Consider the following 19,518-nt stretch of genomic DNA (forward strand, 5'->3'; position numbering starts at 1 on the left):
TATCTGATATAGCAGTATTTTTTATTGCTGTTCTTGTGTACAATGTGGGCCTCTGTACTTGCCTAGTCCTTGAACAGTTTCTTTTTTGCCTGCTTCCATATCGCTTAGCGTAGTTGCCTTGGATGCTTTGTCATTTCTACCAAATGAATAGGTTGTTATTTGAAAAAAAGAATACTGGCAATTACAGTACCTTTTTTTTTAAAGGGCATGTCAGGGGCTCATGGGTTTGATTTTTTTCTCCTTATTTCTACTTCCTGGGTATATTCTAGCTACCCATCTGGCTATTCTCTCACTGTTTACTGAAGACATGTCAGGAAATGTGACTCAGTATAACCAAATAGCTGCCTTAAGCTAGTACTGAACCTCTTCTGTACCAGTCTTGGTTTCAGTCATGAAGGATATTGATAGCTTAATAAGTAGTTAAGAATATTGGTTAAACACATACACCCCCTTTCCCTTGATCAAGTTTTTCTGTGAAAGTGCAGAGACCAAGGGGAAGGTCCAAGGTAAGAAAATCTGTGTTAAAATCACAGTACTCAGTAGGAAAGGGTGGGAATGCCCTTTTCACCTTCCTTTTGGAGTTCCTGAGGCTGCCCAGAGGAAACTCTTCCTTTTGAAGGTTAAGTCTGCTCCTGTTGGTGATGGAACCGAAATAGAAAACAAACGCCTGAGCTGTTTCTGCAGGAGTCCTTTCCTTGCGTTTGGCACTTCAGGACATGCATAGACCCTTGAACTGTAAGCCTGACAGCGTGAAAAACACTGCAAGAGTTTTGATGAGACTGTTTGCATGGCAGTGAAGAGGAAGTGGCAAGGCTAACTTTGTTTGAAAAGGGGAAACAAAAATGATGATTACAAATATCACCTGACTGCCAAAATAGACAAATATTTGACTTTTGCTTGCTGGGAAATAAAGGTTGATGCAAGGGGCAAAGGGCAAAACCATCAGAACAGCATAGCTGTGATCTGTCGCAGTCAGAGGAGCAGCATTTCCCAGCAGAAATATGGAGACCCTCGCACTGAAGGCGGTGGCAGGGAGGCTGTATCTAGATTTGTCATGCTGACATTTAACAAATTATACGCATTTTTTTTCAGCAATTCATGGGAAAAAAAAACCACTGCAGTTCTTGAAGAATTTCAGCCTCAAATGCCTGTCACTACTGCTGAGCTGAAAACACACGCACAAGTCCAGCTGTTACTGTGCATGCCAGTTTTCCTGGTTTTCCTTTGGCCTCCTATGTTCTGTGCTTCATTTTTAAAATATTTACAGCACATCCTGTTTTCTTGAAGTCAGTAGATATAAATATTTCTTCCATTGTTAAATACAAACAATTTTGCCTATCTTTTCCAGTTTTGATGTTTTTAGTTCCATTTTCAGCTGATGCAGAGGATTTATCATCCAGAGCAGCTTTCCCCAGGCACAGGGTGTGGCTCTTCAGACTTAAAACTGTACAGTCCTCTTGCTGCTTTCTTAAGTTGAATCAGCCACACTAAATTGAGCCAAAATATTTGTCTTTACAGCTTTTCCTTCTACATTTAGCATGAAGGATATTTGTAGAGCTGGAATAAACACCTTTTATTCAGTGAGCTCCTGGCTGGTGGGTGTTGTCATATGGTTACAGAACTCTTTTTAGTGCTAAAGATTTGAAAGGAGTTGAATTCTTTAGTAATTTTTCAGATGTTTGTAAAACCTCCATGGTGTCAGTCTGTCAGTCTCTCAAATTTTTTTTAGTGGTGTTTTTTTTTTCCCCCCCTCTGGAGGTTGGAAGACAAATATCTTGTGGATAAAGGTTTGTTCATATCATTCAATTTTTTTAGTTGTAACTTTGTCAGAAAAGACAATTATTAAATTCCTGTTGAATTTGGTCTGTAAAAGACTGATCATTATTCACGTTTCTTCTGGTGGGAATGTATCTTCTGCTTGTCAGGTCCAGAGGTGGGAGTAGGGGTTGGGGTAAATTACATTTCTAGGCCTGTGTGATGGTAGTAGGAAAGGGATTTCAGTATGGATCACAATTTGTGTATTCTAGTCCAGTAGCTTGATCTGACTGAAGTAGTATTTCTTTGGAAAGAGCAAACTTCTTTGGTTATAAATATTTGTCAGAAATACAAGCCTATTTTAAAAGGTAAATACGGTGGGTGTATATGACATTAAAACACTGCACTAGTAGAGAGCAGGGGATCAGGAAATGGATTTTTCAGATAGATGTGTTTCTCTCCTTTCCCTTTCAACACCCTATTTTCACATTTTGACTTGCATTTTTGCCCATTCCTGTGATTTGTGCTTCATTTTTTTTTCGTTTGTAAACCACATTTTTGTGCTTTCAGCTGTGTGATTTTTGAAGTGCTTTTACCATTAATGGTCTTGCAAATTACTGTTAGTCATTCCACTTCTGTAACATAATGCGTAATTAGTAATACATACCTCTGTTAGAAAGGTTTTGTTTGTGTTTTTCAAAAAACTTCATCCATTCAGTGTCACAAGATTTCCTCAACTGGGGAGGGTGAAGTTTTATGAGAAAAGACTGCTTTTTCTGTAGCAAGCAATTCAAGTTTTGAATCGTTGGGTCATTGGGCCTCTTGCATACATGTTTGGGTTTCTTGCAATCGAAGCCAATTACAATTTCATTCTCCTGATGCTGCCGCTTGAATTATGCTGTCCTCTGATCTTTAGTCTAATGGTGAGCCCAGCCTTTTTGAGCCCCTCAGGAAGCAGTGATGCCCAGAGTCATTTGCACCTCATCTCAGAAAGCTATGGTGAGAATAGAAGTGAAGGGATTCTGTTGAAACAGACACACAATAATGCTGCTCAAAAAAAAAAAAAAAAAGTAAAGTTGCCTTCCAGTTATATTTATTCTGAGACTTCTGGCACAACATTTTTGCTTTTCCCTATTCTCTTGCATGTAATTCTAAGCCATTAGAAGTATTTTTAAAGAACTGAGTAAAGTCCAATCCAGTCCTATCCAAATATGCACTACTCTGCTCTGTGTAGTGACATATTTAGAACAAAAGCAGTATAACAAGACAACCTGATGAGTCTGAGTTGTCAAAGGAGGACCAGTAAGTCATTTTTTGTTCTAAAGAGAGGGAAAGCAGTGGAGTTACCAACAGAACACGGGCAATGTTTGCCTAGGAAAGGGTGTTGTGTTTAGAAATAAATAGGGTTTAATGCATTTTAAACATGTTAATTGAAACGTCCAGAGTTAACAAGATAACATTTTCTAAAATGTTTCTAATGCAGTTTTTCAAAATATATTTCACCTTTCTATGTGGGGAAAAAAAAAAGAATTCAAGGAAGCATGAAACTCCTTTGGTGTAAGCCTTTGTAGAGTTGACTATAATGATAAATGCTAAAAAACTTCCATGTGCAGCTCTGTATATGCCTTCCGTTAAAAAAAAATCAGATTTAAAATAGAATTTATTTTTTTTTTCTGTGGACAAACAAGTCATGTTCGTCTTGTTCTTTTACAAGAGCATCATCTGTGGTAATTAAATCCACAGACAGGAGAGGCATGTTCTGATTAACCTTTACTGCAAGACCACCGTAGGAAAGCATGTATTTTAAGTACTTGTATAGAGCCTTTGTGGATGTAATCTAAGAATTGGCCAGATCTGAATCTAAAAAATGACCTAATGACTGTAATTTTTAAAAAGCTCTCAACACTATTGAAAAATCAGATCTCATTTTGGTGCTTAACCTCTTCAAGGTGTCTAAAGCTTTTCACATTTCCAACTTCATGCATAGAAACTCACAGCATCAGGACTAGCAAGAGAGTTGTTACTTGAATGAATGACTACATATTTGACTATTTTTGCTATGGTACGCTTCTATGTATCTTTACTAATACCATCTTCCTTTGAAAGGCGTTTGAGGAAATATTCTGAAGGACTGAACAGTTCTTTTAGCACCAAGTGCAGCAAAACAAAGAATGGGTAAGACAAAGTGTAGATGCTTAGTGGAAAGAAAATCCGCATTTGTCATATACTAGATTGACAAACCAAGTTTTGATCCCTAACTTACTGGAATGACTGATGTGCTATTCATATGCACAAGTTCTACTGCTAATGAAACTCTTAAAAAAAAATCAGTAAGCGTTCAAAGTTTTTTTGTTTTTAAATTTCTAAAATGATAGAATCCTGCTCAAAAGTGTAAAAAATTGCTAGATGATCTAAGTGTAGATATTCTTTGGAGCAGAACTGTGTGATTTGCAAGTTAGACCACAGTGGACCTGCAGCATTGAAAATCCGATGCGAACAATTTCTTTATTTCAGCTTTCCCTTAATAGGTTTTTCGCACACTAAGTGAGCAAAAAACTGTTATCATTAATTGCAGCATATACATTAGTTTTAATTCTGTAGGAAATGAAGACTGTTTATTTTAGCATCTGTTTGCACTTTGGGAGCTGCTCCTTTGACTTTATTACGATAAAGGCCTAGAAAAATAACCACTAGATTGTACTTTTAGGAAAACAGAAGATTTCTGTGAACTTGGTTTTAAAAATACTTCCCTTACCTCATAATGTGTGGTTATTTGGGATTGCTAAGTTCCAGCAGATCTTTATTCCTTGTTGAATACACTTTGTCAATATTTTTTTTTTTTTCTTCTTGTGTATTTTATGTGTAGCCTGTCTGGACTATTTGTAGGGAGAAGGAGGACTTCCAGTATTCAGTGTTGGACTATAGCGAGCATCTATGTAAATCTTTCAAATACTTGCATTTATCTGGCTTCCAGTTGCAAGTGTAGTTTAGTATCTTTTACAGTAAGCTAAAGTCTGTCTTGGTCAGTGACTGACAGGTGGAAGTCGCACAGGACAGGTACGCGGTGGGCGAGCAGACCGAGCTCCAAGATGGAAGTGCCGCTGCTCCACCTCCAGCAATTTGTCCATCACTGGCACTCATGAGTCCTCCTGTGTCTTCTTGCCTGGGGAAACTGTTATAGACATGAGCATATGGGAAAGCACCTATGGAAATGAATGCCTGAAAGTTCTTTATTCCCCTCCCCAGTAGCTGTTTACAAAAGATTTTAAGGTGCATTTCTAAGGGTGCTCCTGTCATCTTTTGTGCACAGGTCTGACCCTTTGTTTGTAGAACTGCTCTGCAGACACCAAAAGGATGCTGCTGCATGCGGTTATACCCCTGTGTGTTTCTCAGAGTCTGACCTAAGACCTGCCGTTCTCTCCTCTCTTACTCGAGCTCTTACTCTCAGCTCAGATGTTAGCCTGGATGGGTTAAGGGGCGAGGGGGAGGCTTTGAATCAGAACAGAAAGATTAATTTTAGACTCTGCTAAACCACAGCATTTAACACTAACCTGCTCGAAACAGCACTGCAAGGGCATCGAGGGCACAGGTAGAGCAGTGATGTGTAGGCAGAGCTTGTGGAAATGACACCCGGTTTTGGGGGCTTTGGGTGTGACCGTGTGCCTCGGGGAACATCTCTGCCCCATCCAGTAGTGCTACTGGGGGAAGTGCTCTGCAGGCTTTCTACAGCTTCTCCTGTGGTGGTGGGTTTGGGTGGGCTGCTGGATTCCTGAAATCTGTGCACTTGATAATGAGGTAACAGAGAGAGTCATTAAGTAGAAAGGAATAAATCCCATGTTAGCGTAACTTCTTTTAAATCTCTACGCCCTTTCGAATCCAGTTATTCCTGCCTCTTTGGTTAACTAGAAGCAGCAGTTTCAAGTACAGCCAAAAATGTCTCTCGTCACTGAGAGCAGATTGTCATTGCAATGGTAAAATAACAATAAAAGGATTTTGGTGATGGCTGGATAACACAGTGACACAAATAGACATCTGGCTGTTATCCCTGGGTTAGCTGCCATGACAACTGCGCTGCTGGTGAATGCCCTGTGTGGGTGCTCTCGCAGAGAGCTGAGGGTCATTGATATTCTGAGTGTTTCTCAGAATACTGCAGGCACTAGAGACCCTTTCCTGTAGTTCTGCCAATGTTTACTATTATCACAGTGGGTAAAAGATGCAAATGGTGTTGACAGGTATCTGGGGAGGAAAAAAGCTAGTTTCCCTAAAAGCAGCTTTTTGTTTCACCTCTTTAATGACATGGGTTTACCAAATGGTTCTAACTTTCTTAACTTCTACATAGCTTTTATTTCCAGATCTCATTTGGGTGTGCAATGTTAAAAGGAATAGGGAAACAATATTACAGTAAAATTTTTATCCGTTTACATTTAAAAAAAAAGACTTGCTACCTCCAAACACTTTTTTTTCTTACAAGAGAGTTAGAATGAGTTCAGTGGGATTTCTTATTGTGGCGTTTTTGGTTTTAATTGCTTTTAAAGCAGACACTTGCCCCTTCACAAGATGACTTTTATTGACTTTTGAAGAGTGAGGTTTTTTCAAGGTCTTTGGTTTTGTGTTTTTAAAGAATGTCTAAAACCTTTTTCTTTACGATATACCCATCCTTCTTGCAATACATTGTAGCATCATTACCAGGAGAATTAAGAACAGACGGAGCTGCAAAGGGCATGGAAAGGACTCTGTATTTCTTTTTTTCTTGAATACGGAATACCTTTTAATAAAAGGGGAATTAATTTATTTTTTTTAACAGGACATTAAAACATGGAAATTAAGTGCCTCTAGAGCATAAAAAGATAAATTTGTAGATGCAATCATTTTAACTCGACAGATTTTCCCATAAACAATTAATGTAAGAATACAAGAAGTTTTGGGTATTTGAGTACTGTTCATAGCTCATCTTGCCAAAGTCATCAGCATGCCTGAGTAGTTACAGGCAAAAAAACAGGTGTTAAATGTAAGAGAAGGTGGTTTCAGAGGTGAAGGGCAGTCATATTTTACATTCTTGACCTTGAGTTTTCCTGCACTACTGGAAGAGCTGAAGTACTTGAGAACTGGGGTGTTTCTGTCATTACAAAAGAACATTGTGGTATCAATGTGAAAAGGAAAACACAAATTTATTGATTGTTGCTGACTAACTGAAGATTTAGTATTTGAAAGTACTGCATTTGTTCATTTTGTTTTGTATATTTTCCTGTCAAGGTGACGTGCTTGCAGGACTTCTTTGGAGATGATGATGTCTTCATTGCATGTGGGCCTGAGAAATACCGGTATGCTCAGGATGACTTCGTGTTGGATCACAGCGGTAAGACTGTACATCCTAAACCCACTGAAATAGTCAACTTCATTGAGAACTGTTCCCCCACCTCCCCGTTCAATCCTGAGGAGTTGTGTGATTTAGGAAAATATACATGGGAATATATTTTCATCTGAATGAAAAGGTTTTTCCAGGCCATCATCTGGATTCTGTAAGTTTGTTAAAACTAACAAACCTGATCTATTTTCTTGGAAAACAGACCCTGTCCCTAAAGTCACATGGAAAACAGCATTGAATTTTAGAAGGTTCAGTCATGGATCTAATGGATTTTTGAATCTGTTAAAAGAGTTCACCTTTGACATCTGTGACTATAAGATGATTTCCATAGTGCTGTCTTCATGAGAATTTTGAAAAATCACATATGTAACCATGCTCATTTCAGGTTTGAATTGTCCTGCTAGACAATTCACACATTGTAGTCTTCTCTGCTGTAGACCAAGTGTTGAGCCTGTTTAAATTGTGAGGTTATAGTGGGTGTTGGCTGGGGAAGGAGGTGAGACAAGCTGGGGCTTTGTGCCCATGTTATCTGCCATTGAAAGATCATGAATTTAACTTGTTTGTGAAAGTTATTTTTCTTTAAAGAGAAAATCTATAATGTAAGTTCATGGGAAAAGCTCTTCCTCTACCAGGGAGTTTTAGAATTCACTTGGAATAACAAATCACACATATATGTTGTTTGTTTTTTTTTCTCCGTGTTCGTAGAGTCATAGAATCGTTTGGGTTAGAAAGGACTTTTAAAGGGCATCTAGTCCAACCCTCTTGCAATGAGCAGGGACATTTTCAACTCTTCAACTCAATCAGGTTGCTCGGTGCCCCATCAAACCTGACCTTGAATGTTTCCCAGGATGGGGCATCTACCACCTCTCTGGGCAACCGGTTCCAGTCTTTCACTACCCTCATTATAAAAAAATTGCTTCCTTAGCTAGTCCAAATCTACCATTTTTTAGTTTAAAACCATTATCCCATGTCCTATCACTACAGGCCCTCCTAGGCATGGTTTACCTATCTACATTGGTTCAGCTGTAGAATCACCCTGATTTTCTTTTATGGAAAAAATAATCTGCGGTAAGGAAAACTTACCCTGGCAAGAATCATTATTTGAGGAGAGCTTCCAGTTGTGAATAAGAGGGGGTTTTTTTGCCTCGCTCTCAGGTAACTGAAAGCAAAAGCACCTGCTGTTTTTCTAATTTCTACAAATGTCAGAATTTCATTACAAAATCTTCAGTTACATCAAGAAGTATAGGTATATATCTAACCACTAGTCCATACATTCTGTTGTTATTGCCAGCATGCTACTTTTCCAGAACTGCCTAATTATGTTGATTCAGCTACTGTGTAGGTGACAAGAAAGGTAGTTTTTTAACTTAGTTTTAGACTAGCTAAGATATGATTTTATTCTTACGCAGAAATGGAAGAGCATGGTTGTATTAACTCACGCTGCAACTCTCAGTCTGGGCAAAAATCATAATTTCCCTTGCAGATTTTAAGGCCATAAGTTTGCTTTTCCCATTACACAATGCACAGACTAAATGGGCTCATTTGCTTTCTGAGAACCCAGTGATGGAGGGGTTTTTTTCCTCCCTTTGTCTCTTCAACTTTGGTGGTCCCTGCTTCCTCTAATAACTCTGGAGGTCTTAATGGAGAAAACCAGGTTAGGTACAAAATGGAACATGACTTGACTGGCAGGGCATGCAGCTCTACTTACTAGTTTTGATGATGACGTGGCATCATAATGATGGCGTTGACATCATAGTGATGAATAATGTTGACAAAATTAGGACGGAAATTTATATGATTCCATTGGGAGTGATTTGCAGTGAATGCTAACTGTAGGAATTAAAATGTTTCCAAAATGTCAATGCATGTATGGCTATTGATTCCTTTCCACTTTAGATTGTTTTTTATTTAATGATCTATAGCTGATGGTAAACAGCAGTAATCTATTGTCTCAGCCTTTTGGAAACAACAGACATTTTTCACTTCTTTAAGAATTGGTCACAACATCAGTTTCTTGCAAAAGAAGGTAAATGGGGCTTGCTGTGCTGTTGCCCTGTATGAAACTGCCATTACAGTGTGCAGGATTTACTGAATTATCAGAAGAACCTTGGCATCAGCTGACTTCTCTACTCTTTCAGCTGTGTGTGGGTACAAACTTGAATTAGAGTAATAATCCAACTTGAAGACATGAAGAAATGCTACATGCAGAATATTACATACAGCATTTGAGTAGCTCCGATATCTTTGTATGTTATGTAGGTTAAAGTTTTGAGATGCTTTTATAAAATTTGTCTCATTCGGTTGGGCAAGCATGTTTAGATAATACTGATGTTCATTTTCTGGATAATAAACAGCAACAGTAGTTTTTGCAGGAAGCCTGTACATTGAACTGTTGTCAAAACTATCTGCTTGCTTTGTAGAATGCCGTGTTATGAAGTCTTCTTATTCCCGGTCATCTGGCATGAGGCATAGTGGGTCCAAAAGTCCAGGACCTTCACGTCGAAGCAAATCACCTGCCTCAGGTACTACTAGGAAAGAGCTGAACATGTAAAATACATGAAAGTTAGAATTTGTTTAATGGGGTGAAAAAAATATTGGCTCTGTCTGAAATACAAGTGCCATGCTTTGTTTCCTAAGGGAAAAAAATGTTTTTTCAGTTTCAGAGATTTAATACTAATTTATAATAAAATTTGCATTTATTTTTGAATCCTGAGAACAAATGTGATTTCTATTTTTTAATTAACAGGCACAAAGAGCACTTTATAAGCATTGGAATACTTTGTGCTAATTGTATGCTTAGAGTATGTTTTCAGCATGGCACTTGATTTTCTCGAAGACTGTTAACTACAGGATGGTTATGTGGTTAAATTCATGTTCATTGAACTTGAGTGTACCCTTAGGTGTTTTGAATTTGACAGGTTTCTCCTATATATGCCAAATATTGTCGGAAATACAGAATTTTGCTGTTTCAAGTAATTTTAGGAGAAGTTCTGGGATGTTATGGCCCATGAACAGGGAAATTTTCCTTCTTGTGCTTCCTGTAATTTCAAAGAAAGGTTCACATTGTGTTTTTACCAGCAGTTTGGCTGAACACCATATGTTCCAACCATTGAGTCTTTTATGCAAATAAATAGAATGGAGAAACTTGTTTTTTTTCCTTTTTTACCTCTGCGTTTAATTTCTAAATACAATAAAACTTAATTAATTTTTTTTTCCCTCAGACCTGGAGAAGTAGCCCTGAAATCAAACCATTGAACCATTGAATATGTAAATACACTATGTTCTATTTTGAGTGTAACTATACATGTAAGCTCCTGTGCGTGTATTCAAAACTGCAACGTGTTCCATATGCTCATTTCCATATCAATATTTGTTTTGCTTAATTTATGCTTGTTAAAGTAATTTTATGTCTTTGAGTTCTTTCAAAGTGGATTATTTATCATCTGTTTATAAAGGTTGAATATTTAACTGAAAAGTTTCAAAGAAGGATTGCAGTAACAAGGAAGAAGAATGTAGTGTGAAGGGCAAGTTTCTCAACTGATCTACATTTCGTGCAATCCTGTAAACTCCAATGAGATTGCATGGGATATCTATCAACAGTGAATTTTATGCAAAGTATTTAGAAATCAGTGCTGTCATTTCCTTAGGTACTTCCCTGTGGACACCCTTTTGGTTAGGTTAATTTGAAAAATTTATCCTAAGTGTCTGGTATTTATCCTTCTACTTACCTGCCATTTTTTCTCATGTAGTCTTTACTTACCTTTATTTACCCTTCTTCCTTTCATGCATGTTCAGACCTGTTTAATAACTTCTTTCCTTAATGTCTTTTTCCTTTGTGTCAAATATATGAGTACAGTAAAGAGGGGTGGCCACTACTCCAGTGCTTATTCTTCAGCAAAATCCCCAGGTGAGCCATTACTATTATGGCTGTATATCACTAGTGTGTCTCCTCCCTCTCCATTTACCTGTATTCTTTTTGGTGTATTTGTGAATATTTTCAAGCTTGAAACATACAGTTTGCATTCAGTGAATCAGAGACATAATGAGTGTAGGTTTTTTGTTGAAGTAGATCATTTAAGTAGCATAAATGATGCTTTCTAGTTGTTGGACATCTGCTAATGGTGTCAAAGTTAAATTTGTAAAGGTATAATTTGGCTACAAGTAGAGGAGCATTCTGAGGAGCAATATATTTGTATGTGTATTCTATAGCATATTATAATAGAAAATTTTAGCCAGTGCAAAAAGACAAGAGGTAAGAGCTGCTGAAAAAAAGCAGTGTTGTAGTTTTTAATTTTATTTACAGTTTCTTGCCTTCCTTTGTTTTCTTGTGTTATTTCATCCTAAGTCCTAAAACATTGGGAAACCTCTTTAAACATTCAGTTCACAGTGAAAGTATCTCTAAAACAAGTAACATGTATTTTGATTAGCAAATAAGTTGAGACTTTGGACCGTCTAGAAGTTAACAATTTAAAGGCTATTCATAGGTTTTTCAGTTTTCAACATTCCAATACGCTGAAGAATTGTAGCCCAATATGTACTACTTAAGGAATGACAGAAAAGAATTTTTTTCCCTGTATATTCAGGCTGCTATACATGCAAAAGAAACCTCAAAAGAACTTATACTTAGAAAAAAAATGAGAAAGGTAAGTTTTGCATGTACGTTAAATAATGAGCAAATCCATAGCAACGGACAAGTTTGTGCCAAAAATGAATACAGATTTCTTGAGTGTTTTTTCAGTTAAAAAAAAAAAAAAGTACTGCTGTTTGAAATAGCAGTGCTATGGTTTAACTCCAGCCAGCAATTCAACCCTGCACAGCTGCTCGCTCACTCCCCGCCACAGCGTGATGGGGGAAGAGAATTGAAAGCATAAAAGGGAGAAAACTAGTGGGTTGAGATAAGAACAGTTTAATAATTGAAATGAAATTATAACAATAATAAAAATAATAAATTGTAAGGAAAAGGAAAATAACAAAGAGAGAGAAATAAAACCCAAGGAAGACAAGCGATGCAAATGAAAACAATTGGTCACAACCAACTGACAGATGCCCAGACAGACTCAAGCAGCAGCCCGCGTGCCAGCCTTCTCCCTAGTTTTGTTGCTAAGCGTGACGTCATACGGTGTGGGATATTCCTGGGGTCACTGGGGTCAGCTGTCCTGGCTGTGTCCCCTCCCAACTCCTTGTGCCCCCCCAGCCCCCTCGCGGGTGGGGTGGGGTGAGAGGCAGACAAGGCCTTGGCTCTGGGTAAGCCCTGCTCTGTGATAACTAAGACATCCCTGAGTTACCAGCACTGTTTCCAGCACAAATCCAAAACACAGCCCCATACCAGCTACTAGGAAGAAAATTAACTCTGTCCCAGCCAAAACCAGCACAAGCCATTGGCTGACTCCCTGTAGATGCAAAATTTTTACATCTACATAGGGCCAATTCCAGCTTTTACTGTTGTTGCAGTTGTGTACCAACTCACATGTGGTGGATCTCAGAAGACATTGGCAAAGCTGTATCTACACACAGCTCTTTTAAATAGATTCCTCAGCAGAATGTACCATGCGTTGTAGCATCATAAAAGGATAAAAGTTGGAAGGAACCTCTGGACATCATCTAGTCATACCCCTGGTTCAGAACACCACCCTTGTCCACCAAGCATATCTAAGACACTAGCAAAGAGCTAGAGTACTGTCAGTGTAGGCTGAGATGTTCTTAGACAGTTAGGAGAGGGAAAAAGATTATGTTAACTAGCCAATTTCACAAGTAAATTTAGTGGTTCTGTCGGTGCTTAAAAGGATGGTAGTGACTTAGAGATAGATAAGGATGTATTACAGTGTAGGCTTCAATGGTCATATTGAGGAAATAGTGACCTTTTTGTGAGCTGTATAAAAAGAATTTGTGAATAAACAAAAATTTTTTCCTCCTGTAGTAATAGTTGCTCATTTGAAGCAAATTCTTCTACTGAAGTATCTAATTTTTGGTCATGACCTTTACAGCTCAGTATTTTTTCTAATGGCTAGAACAAATTGTATATGCGAGAAGCAGAAAACAGTAAGATAGCGTTCACTAGCCCTTTTCACCATCCTACTTGCAAATTCTTTATAAAACAAGGATGCATTGATATGCCAGGTTTCAGGAACGTTATCTAAAACAAAGTGATGAAAAGCAGCCTGCAGGAGGGATAGATACTCTTAAAAAAACACTTAAATAATTCTTCTATTGTTCTTACAGGCAATCCTTGTTAAAGTCAGGACAAAAATATCCTAAATGCACTGAATACTTTTAATAGGAAAGACTAAAATCTTAGTCCTGTAACAGATCTGGGAATGTAAATCCAAGTTATCGAACTTCAAGATAGACTTATTCTGTAGCTAAATGCTAATTAGTTATATCTTGACATCACACATCAGAGAAAGAGATTTTTGTGACAAACAGGATTTTGTGGCAGTTGCAGTGCAGTTAGCCTGGTCTACTGGCAGGTGGACTGCCCAAGTTGTAAAAATACTATTTGGAAGTCATCTTCAGCACTCGGAGAATGTTAGGGTACTAGGTTAATAGACATTTGTAAAATAAATCCTGTAGTGCTGGTTAAGAAGTGATGCATAACTCATGACAGACCTCTGAATGTGTAAAGGATTTGTGCAGGTGTAACTGTTACTTACTTTGAAGCTAAGTTTCTATTTGACAGGGTTGCTTTTTTCTTTCTGAAAAAATAATTCTTCACCATGAATCAGCTGTGAAACCTTTTTAGCTCTTAAATTTCTGCCTAGTATTTTCTTCTCCCAGGAAAAATGATGTTCAGCTAGAGAGGAAGTGATGTTGCATCATATGTTGTATCATATTTGTGTGTGATGAACAGTGTGCTATTCTGTCTGCATAATGAAATTCATCAGTTTGTTTTTTTTGGGAAAAATACAAGGACTGACCTAAGTTATATTCAAGTCACCAGAGATATAACAGATCAGGCCTGTTGTATCAGGCATGTCTGGAAAACTGGACCTAAAATGAATGAACTCTTGAAGTCAAGAGGGAGGATATTGTATGTTTTCACAGACGCTTGAACTTCTTAGAAGTTCAGAAATAACCTACTAGCTATTACCTTGTTGGGTTTTTTTCCCCCTAAGTCAATGTTTTTCTGAACTACTGCTTAAGTTCTTTATCACCCAAACAGCTCATACTTCTTGTTTGTTTGTTTTTCTTGGTGAAAAAACAAACAAAACAACTTGTGTTCTGTGAAACATTCTACCTAGAAAGTAAGGCATTGATCCAAAAAGGAGAGATGGAGGGTCAAATGTCTTTATGAACACTTTCTCTCTCCATATTTTATTGTGTGATATCACAATAAATGATATCATTTAAAAAGGCTGTGGCTATTATTTGCCCAAAGCTCTTGCACTGGCAAAGGACAGAGTATGCCTTTTTAATCTCTAGAATGACGATGCAGTATTTGTGTGTTTTCTTGATCCCATATCCAGCGACATGAGTTTTGGGGGTGCAGTTGTGTGGCATGCAAGTGTGTAATTTATTCCTAAATGCTGAGGAATCTGTTTTGGTCTTTGAATGCAGAGTGATAACTTGTCAGAGAGCTATGTTATGTTTAAAAGCAAGTTAGGGGTTTTGACTTTTATTCATCTTTTTTTTTTTCCATTTGTTTGCTTTTATTGCTTTGGCCAGTTAATGGAACCCCAAGCAGTCAATTATCCACCCCAAAATCTACAAAGTCCTCCAGTTCTTCACCAACAAGCCCAGGCAGCTTTCGTGGACTCAAGGTAAGTGCAAGAACCATGAAAACCCCTAAATACCATTATTCATTGAATGATGTATTACAGTGATGCTGAAGAAGGAAAAAAGAAAAAAAAAAAGTTACAATTCTATAGGGTAGCCTTGCTAATATGATTTTTGAGTTGAAGTGGAAAAGAGATCTGAAGTAAGATTTTTGTATTTTGTCTTTGGTTGGCAGGATGGAAAGGTGGAGGATGATGGTGGCTTGAATATGCCAGTTTGCCCTCCAAGTTTTCCATTGTTTCATGGACTGCAGAAACCCTCCAAGTAATTTGTATTCCCTCAGCCTATATAAATGTAGTATCCTCTTTTTGATGCCTTATACTTTTGTAGCGTTGCCCAAAATTTCATCTGAAGCACCCTTCTTCATCCATGGCACACAGTTTGACCCCTTAATGCAGTCTCCTGCCTGAAAGCATGTGAGGAGTTCCTTTGGGAGCAGCCTGATGTCTGGCAGATTTTTCTCTGTGTTGTACCAAGAGAATTCTCATCCTCTCCCACTTAAAAAATTGGCATTTACAGTTCTTAGTGGCGGCTCTGTGCCTTTCGCTTGGTAAAATAAAAGGAACAGTCTGGAGCACAGTTGAGCATCTTACTACTGCATTAGTGCAGCTGTCCTTTCAAGGAGAATTTTGTTACAAAATCGTCAATTGCAGCCTTTTTGGAAGCACACTGGATGGTTTGCACTGATTATTCTGATCAAGTAATAGCTCCCATTGGTGAACACAACAGTTGTGAAGAGGCTGCGTAATTCTGTGGAAAACTGTTTTCTCAATTAAGAGACTGGGTAAAGGACGTGATTTGAATAGTATTTAGATTTGGGTTTTGACATGCTAATTGTTATCAAGTCTTTGTTTTGCAAGGAGTATGGCACTGGTTTCTGCCAGGCTGCTGTGATAATTCTGAGAAAAGGCTTTGATTTGTGTGTTTAATTCTAATATATTTTTAGTTGTTCAGTTCATTGAGGCAATTTAGTGTTGATCTCTGCCTTCATGTTGTTGAGCTGTACCATCCCATAGCTTCTCTTTGTCCAAAGCAACAGAGATTGGCCTTTCCCCTATAAAGCATTTTCAAGAGCAGTAATAGTTCTGACATTGAAAATAAGAACACTGTGTCTTAAAATTTGTCTGGACAGCTTTGCTATAGAACTTAAGTAGAGGACACCAAAATCGTGGGACTGGAGGCTGTCAGCTGCTCTGCACTATATTTAACAAATGCTCTTTCGTCTTTCTTTAATGAAATTACAAGTTTAGAAACTAGATAATTTGGTTCTTTTTTTTCCCACGCTGTACTGTCTGCTTTTAGCAGATTAAAGCGCCATTAAGATAGAGATAATTCTGATAGTAACAAGCAATTTTCAGTAAAGTGGACATGTCCTCTTTCCCCTTCACTGCCAATTCCACTGAAGTAGGCTTTTGCATTTTTTCATTTTGGAATTTAATTGATGCTGGATACTAATGGGTTTTCATGTCAAATAATTCATCCCTATATGACCAGAGAAAACAGCAAAACCAAATTAATCATCTCAGACCTGGCCTGTTACTGAAGTAGTGAGTACCTCTTGTTTTATCTCATTAGGATGCATCTGTTCAGTAGGAGGATCCCAGTTGTGCTCCTGAGGCTAAAGATAAAGTTATCTGGTGAATCTCAGGATGAATTCCAAAAGGGTCAAGTGCCCTGTGCAGTGACCCTTGTTTCTTGATTATGTTCTAGTAGTAATGACTGTTTTGGTATCAACATAAAACCTGTAACAGGGAGGCATGCTTTTGTGCAAAACCAGGTTCTTTTAAGAAGCTCATTATTATTTTTGTGGGATTGATCTTGGTCAGTCTGATAAGAGGGAAAAGGGGAAAAGCAGGGACCAATTTTATTATTTTGAGATTACCACTTTTCCCTCTTGTTAGATAATTCCTTGTTGCTAAGACTGTATCGCCGCGCAGACAGGTAGTCTGGCTTCCTGCACTTGTATAAAGAAGGTGCCATGACTATACCTGAACGAAAATGTAGGTATAAATACCATGGCAGATAGTGAAAGAATAAAGTATATTTCTGAGTTTTCTGGCTTCAGAAATGCAATATTTTGGCCGATTTGTTGTGTAGAAATCATATATGTTTATTTTTGTAGAGCTTGAAATAGCAACACTTAATAATGGTTTTATAGGAGCTTAGGGCAGCAGGAAAAGGGAACAAATCAGGGTTGATGTTTCCCTTTGCTATAAAGAGCAGACTGTCAGAGCAGCTGCATGTGAACGGTGCTTTGAAAACTATGTTGTTTGGAAAGCCAGAGCAAAATAAAATATGTGACAATAGATTAGAACCTGCCTAAGCTTTTTGAAGTTGCATACTACTATGTATTCTTATTAAAATTGTTTATTTTTAACATCACAGTTTTAGCCTGTAACTAGGCATTTCACTTTGCAGACAGTTTGTTTCAAGATAAAGATTTAGATATAAAAGTTAACAAGTATGTGCATGAAGTAAATGACTACTCTGTACGAGATTCTTTTTTGAGCAAATGTGCTGAGTTTCTTATTTTTCTATTAACTTTTCCATAGACATTAAAACTAGTGCATGGATTAAGGAATAATGGTAATAGTGCGTTGTGCACTGTGGCACAGGACAACTGACTGAGAGGAGTCCTTTTGCTGTTCTGTAGGCAGGTGACAGTTGAAAGGTTTAGCCTTTTTCTTTGGTTCTAAGTGTGCATTGCTAGATACCCAGCTATGCAGTGCTGTTAGGGGTACTCTGACTCTTAGCTCTTCCAGTACGTCTGCTTGGATGCTCACTTCGTACCTTACAAATCATCCAGAGGTGAGATTAAATAGGAGATTTTGGAAAGTGGTGTCATAACTTCCTTATGCTTGGATGTGCTTTATTGTCCCCTCTTGAAATTAAGTACCACAAAGTCTTGTCATCTTTTAAAAGAGAGAATGACATTGTACAAATAAAGACGCTTTACAGTTGAGACCTTTCTTAGAATCCCAATTATGCTAAATAGCATTGTGTTTGAATTTGTCTCTGTACTACTTTTTGGATTGATTGACCAAATGAGCAAAGTGAAAGGGCATTAAAACCTGATCCAACAAGTAACTTAAGTACTTGCTTAACTTTAAGCTGTTGAGTAGTCCCTTTTACTTCAACGAGGATGTTAATGTACTTAAAGTTAAACATGTGCTTAAGTGATTTGAAGGATTAGTGCCTGTCTTAATCAAGGTTTTAATCTCTTCAGTTTTGTACACATGTCCTTCTGTTAGCAGTTACATGTTAAGAATATTTACGTGCAATTACCTGACCTAGTGACACAGGTGCGATAGCGTTCTTAGAGGAATTCTTTAGCTGCTGCCTTTGTTGAATTTACAATTCAGCATCTTTCTTGCTCATACAGTAGATAAAAAGAGTTGGCTGAGTTGTGCTGGTAGGGGAACTGAGGTATTGCACTTGGTGTCAAGTCCATTCACCATTGTCATCAGTTTGCTAAATGCTTTACATAATGCAATGCAACTCAAAATCTCTTTAGAGAAAGGGTAAATCTTTATGTGGTTCCTCAGCCTTTCCAGAGCAGTGCAACCAAATGCATGACTTTTATATATATATATATATATACACACACACACACACACATATATATGCACCATACCATGTATGCTCAAATTAATGGCAGCAAAATCACTACATTCTAATTGGCTGTTGTATTGTTACAAAGTAGCTTCTCGGTACAGTTGGGTTACTAGCACTATTTATCACTTAAAAAATATGAAGTTTCTGTCTTACAGATTAATTTGCTGTTAAGCGTTATAATAATAAATACTAACAATATCTCACTGGAAATACTGATTATATAAATAACAATTTGTGGTTGGAATATCTTTTAGCTCTTTCTTACTGCAGGCTTTCAGGATGAATTACAGTGACACTATAAAAGCATCCCCAGATTTCAGAGAATACTTCTGCAAACAATTAATTCACCGTTTCACTAAAATAATCATAGTCTACAGTTAGATTCATCATCAATTTGAATGTTTTCATAACGACAGAGAAAGCTTCTTTGAGAATATCAAGGAGTTTTTCTGAAGGTATGAGAGTTCTCGTTGCCGTCTTAGCCTTCAGATGAAAGATTACCACAGCAAAACCAGATGAGAATTCAAGGAATTATAAATATTAATATTAGACATACTTTTTCTAAGTTTGGCCGATGCACTTTGAGGATATTACAGGATCAAAATAGTAACAATAATGTTTGTGTAGGGGTCCCATATTTCTGTCTGGAATTTTCCAGACACAAGGGTATGGATGTGCATACATACATGTACATGTGTACCTTACAGTTGAGAGTCTTGTCGGCACATTATGAATGTGCCGGAGGACAAGGGCAGCACATTCAGTGCATCTTAGACATGCTATGAAGATACTGAGCAACCACAGGAGGTCTGACTGAAGTCAAAGAAGCACTTGCCCATATGTGTAAAGGACAATGTACACAGGACCTTTGTAAGTCTAGCAACCTGATGGCAAAAGTCCTTCATTTCTATCCAGGCAAGGAGGACAGACACAGGAAACCTTTAGATGGGCACTCTAGAAGGCACCATCCCTTGAAGATGCCAAGAAGTTGGATATTTCCTTCAATATGA

At 37.8% G+C, this 19,518-nt stretch overlaps 1 protein-coding gene across 1 annotated transcript in view; it reads left to right on the forward strand.

Annotated features, from left to right (window-relative positions):
• Positions 1–19,518, forward strand: part of DCLK2 (doublecortin-like kinase 2) — a gene marked incomplete at its 5' end in the record, with an annotated part of 87,011 nt that overhangs the window by 38,932 nt on the left and 28,561 nt on the right. The window contains 4 exons of the mRNA XM_009700387.1: positions 7,009–7,111; positions 9,541–9,642; positions 10,977–11,027; positions 14,783–14,877. Of these exons, the coding sequence (XP_009698689.1) occupies positions 7,009–7,111; positions 9,541–9,642; positions 10,977–11,027; positions 14,783–14,877 (351 nt within the window). The remainder of the gene's footprint in view (positions 1–7,008; positions 7,112–9,540; positions 9,643–10,976; positions 11,028–14,782; positions 14,878–19,518) is intronic.

This window comes from Cariama cristata, unplaced genomic scaffold (assembly GCF_000690535.1).
Source record: "Cariama cristata isolate BGI_N322 unplaced genomic scaffold, ASM69053v1 scaffold2700, whole genome shotgun sequence".
Lineage (NCBI taxonomy): Eukaryota > Metazoa > Chordata > Aves > Cariamiformes > Cariamidae > Cariama > Cariama cristata.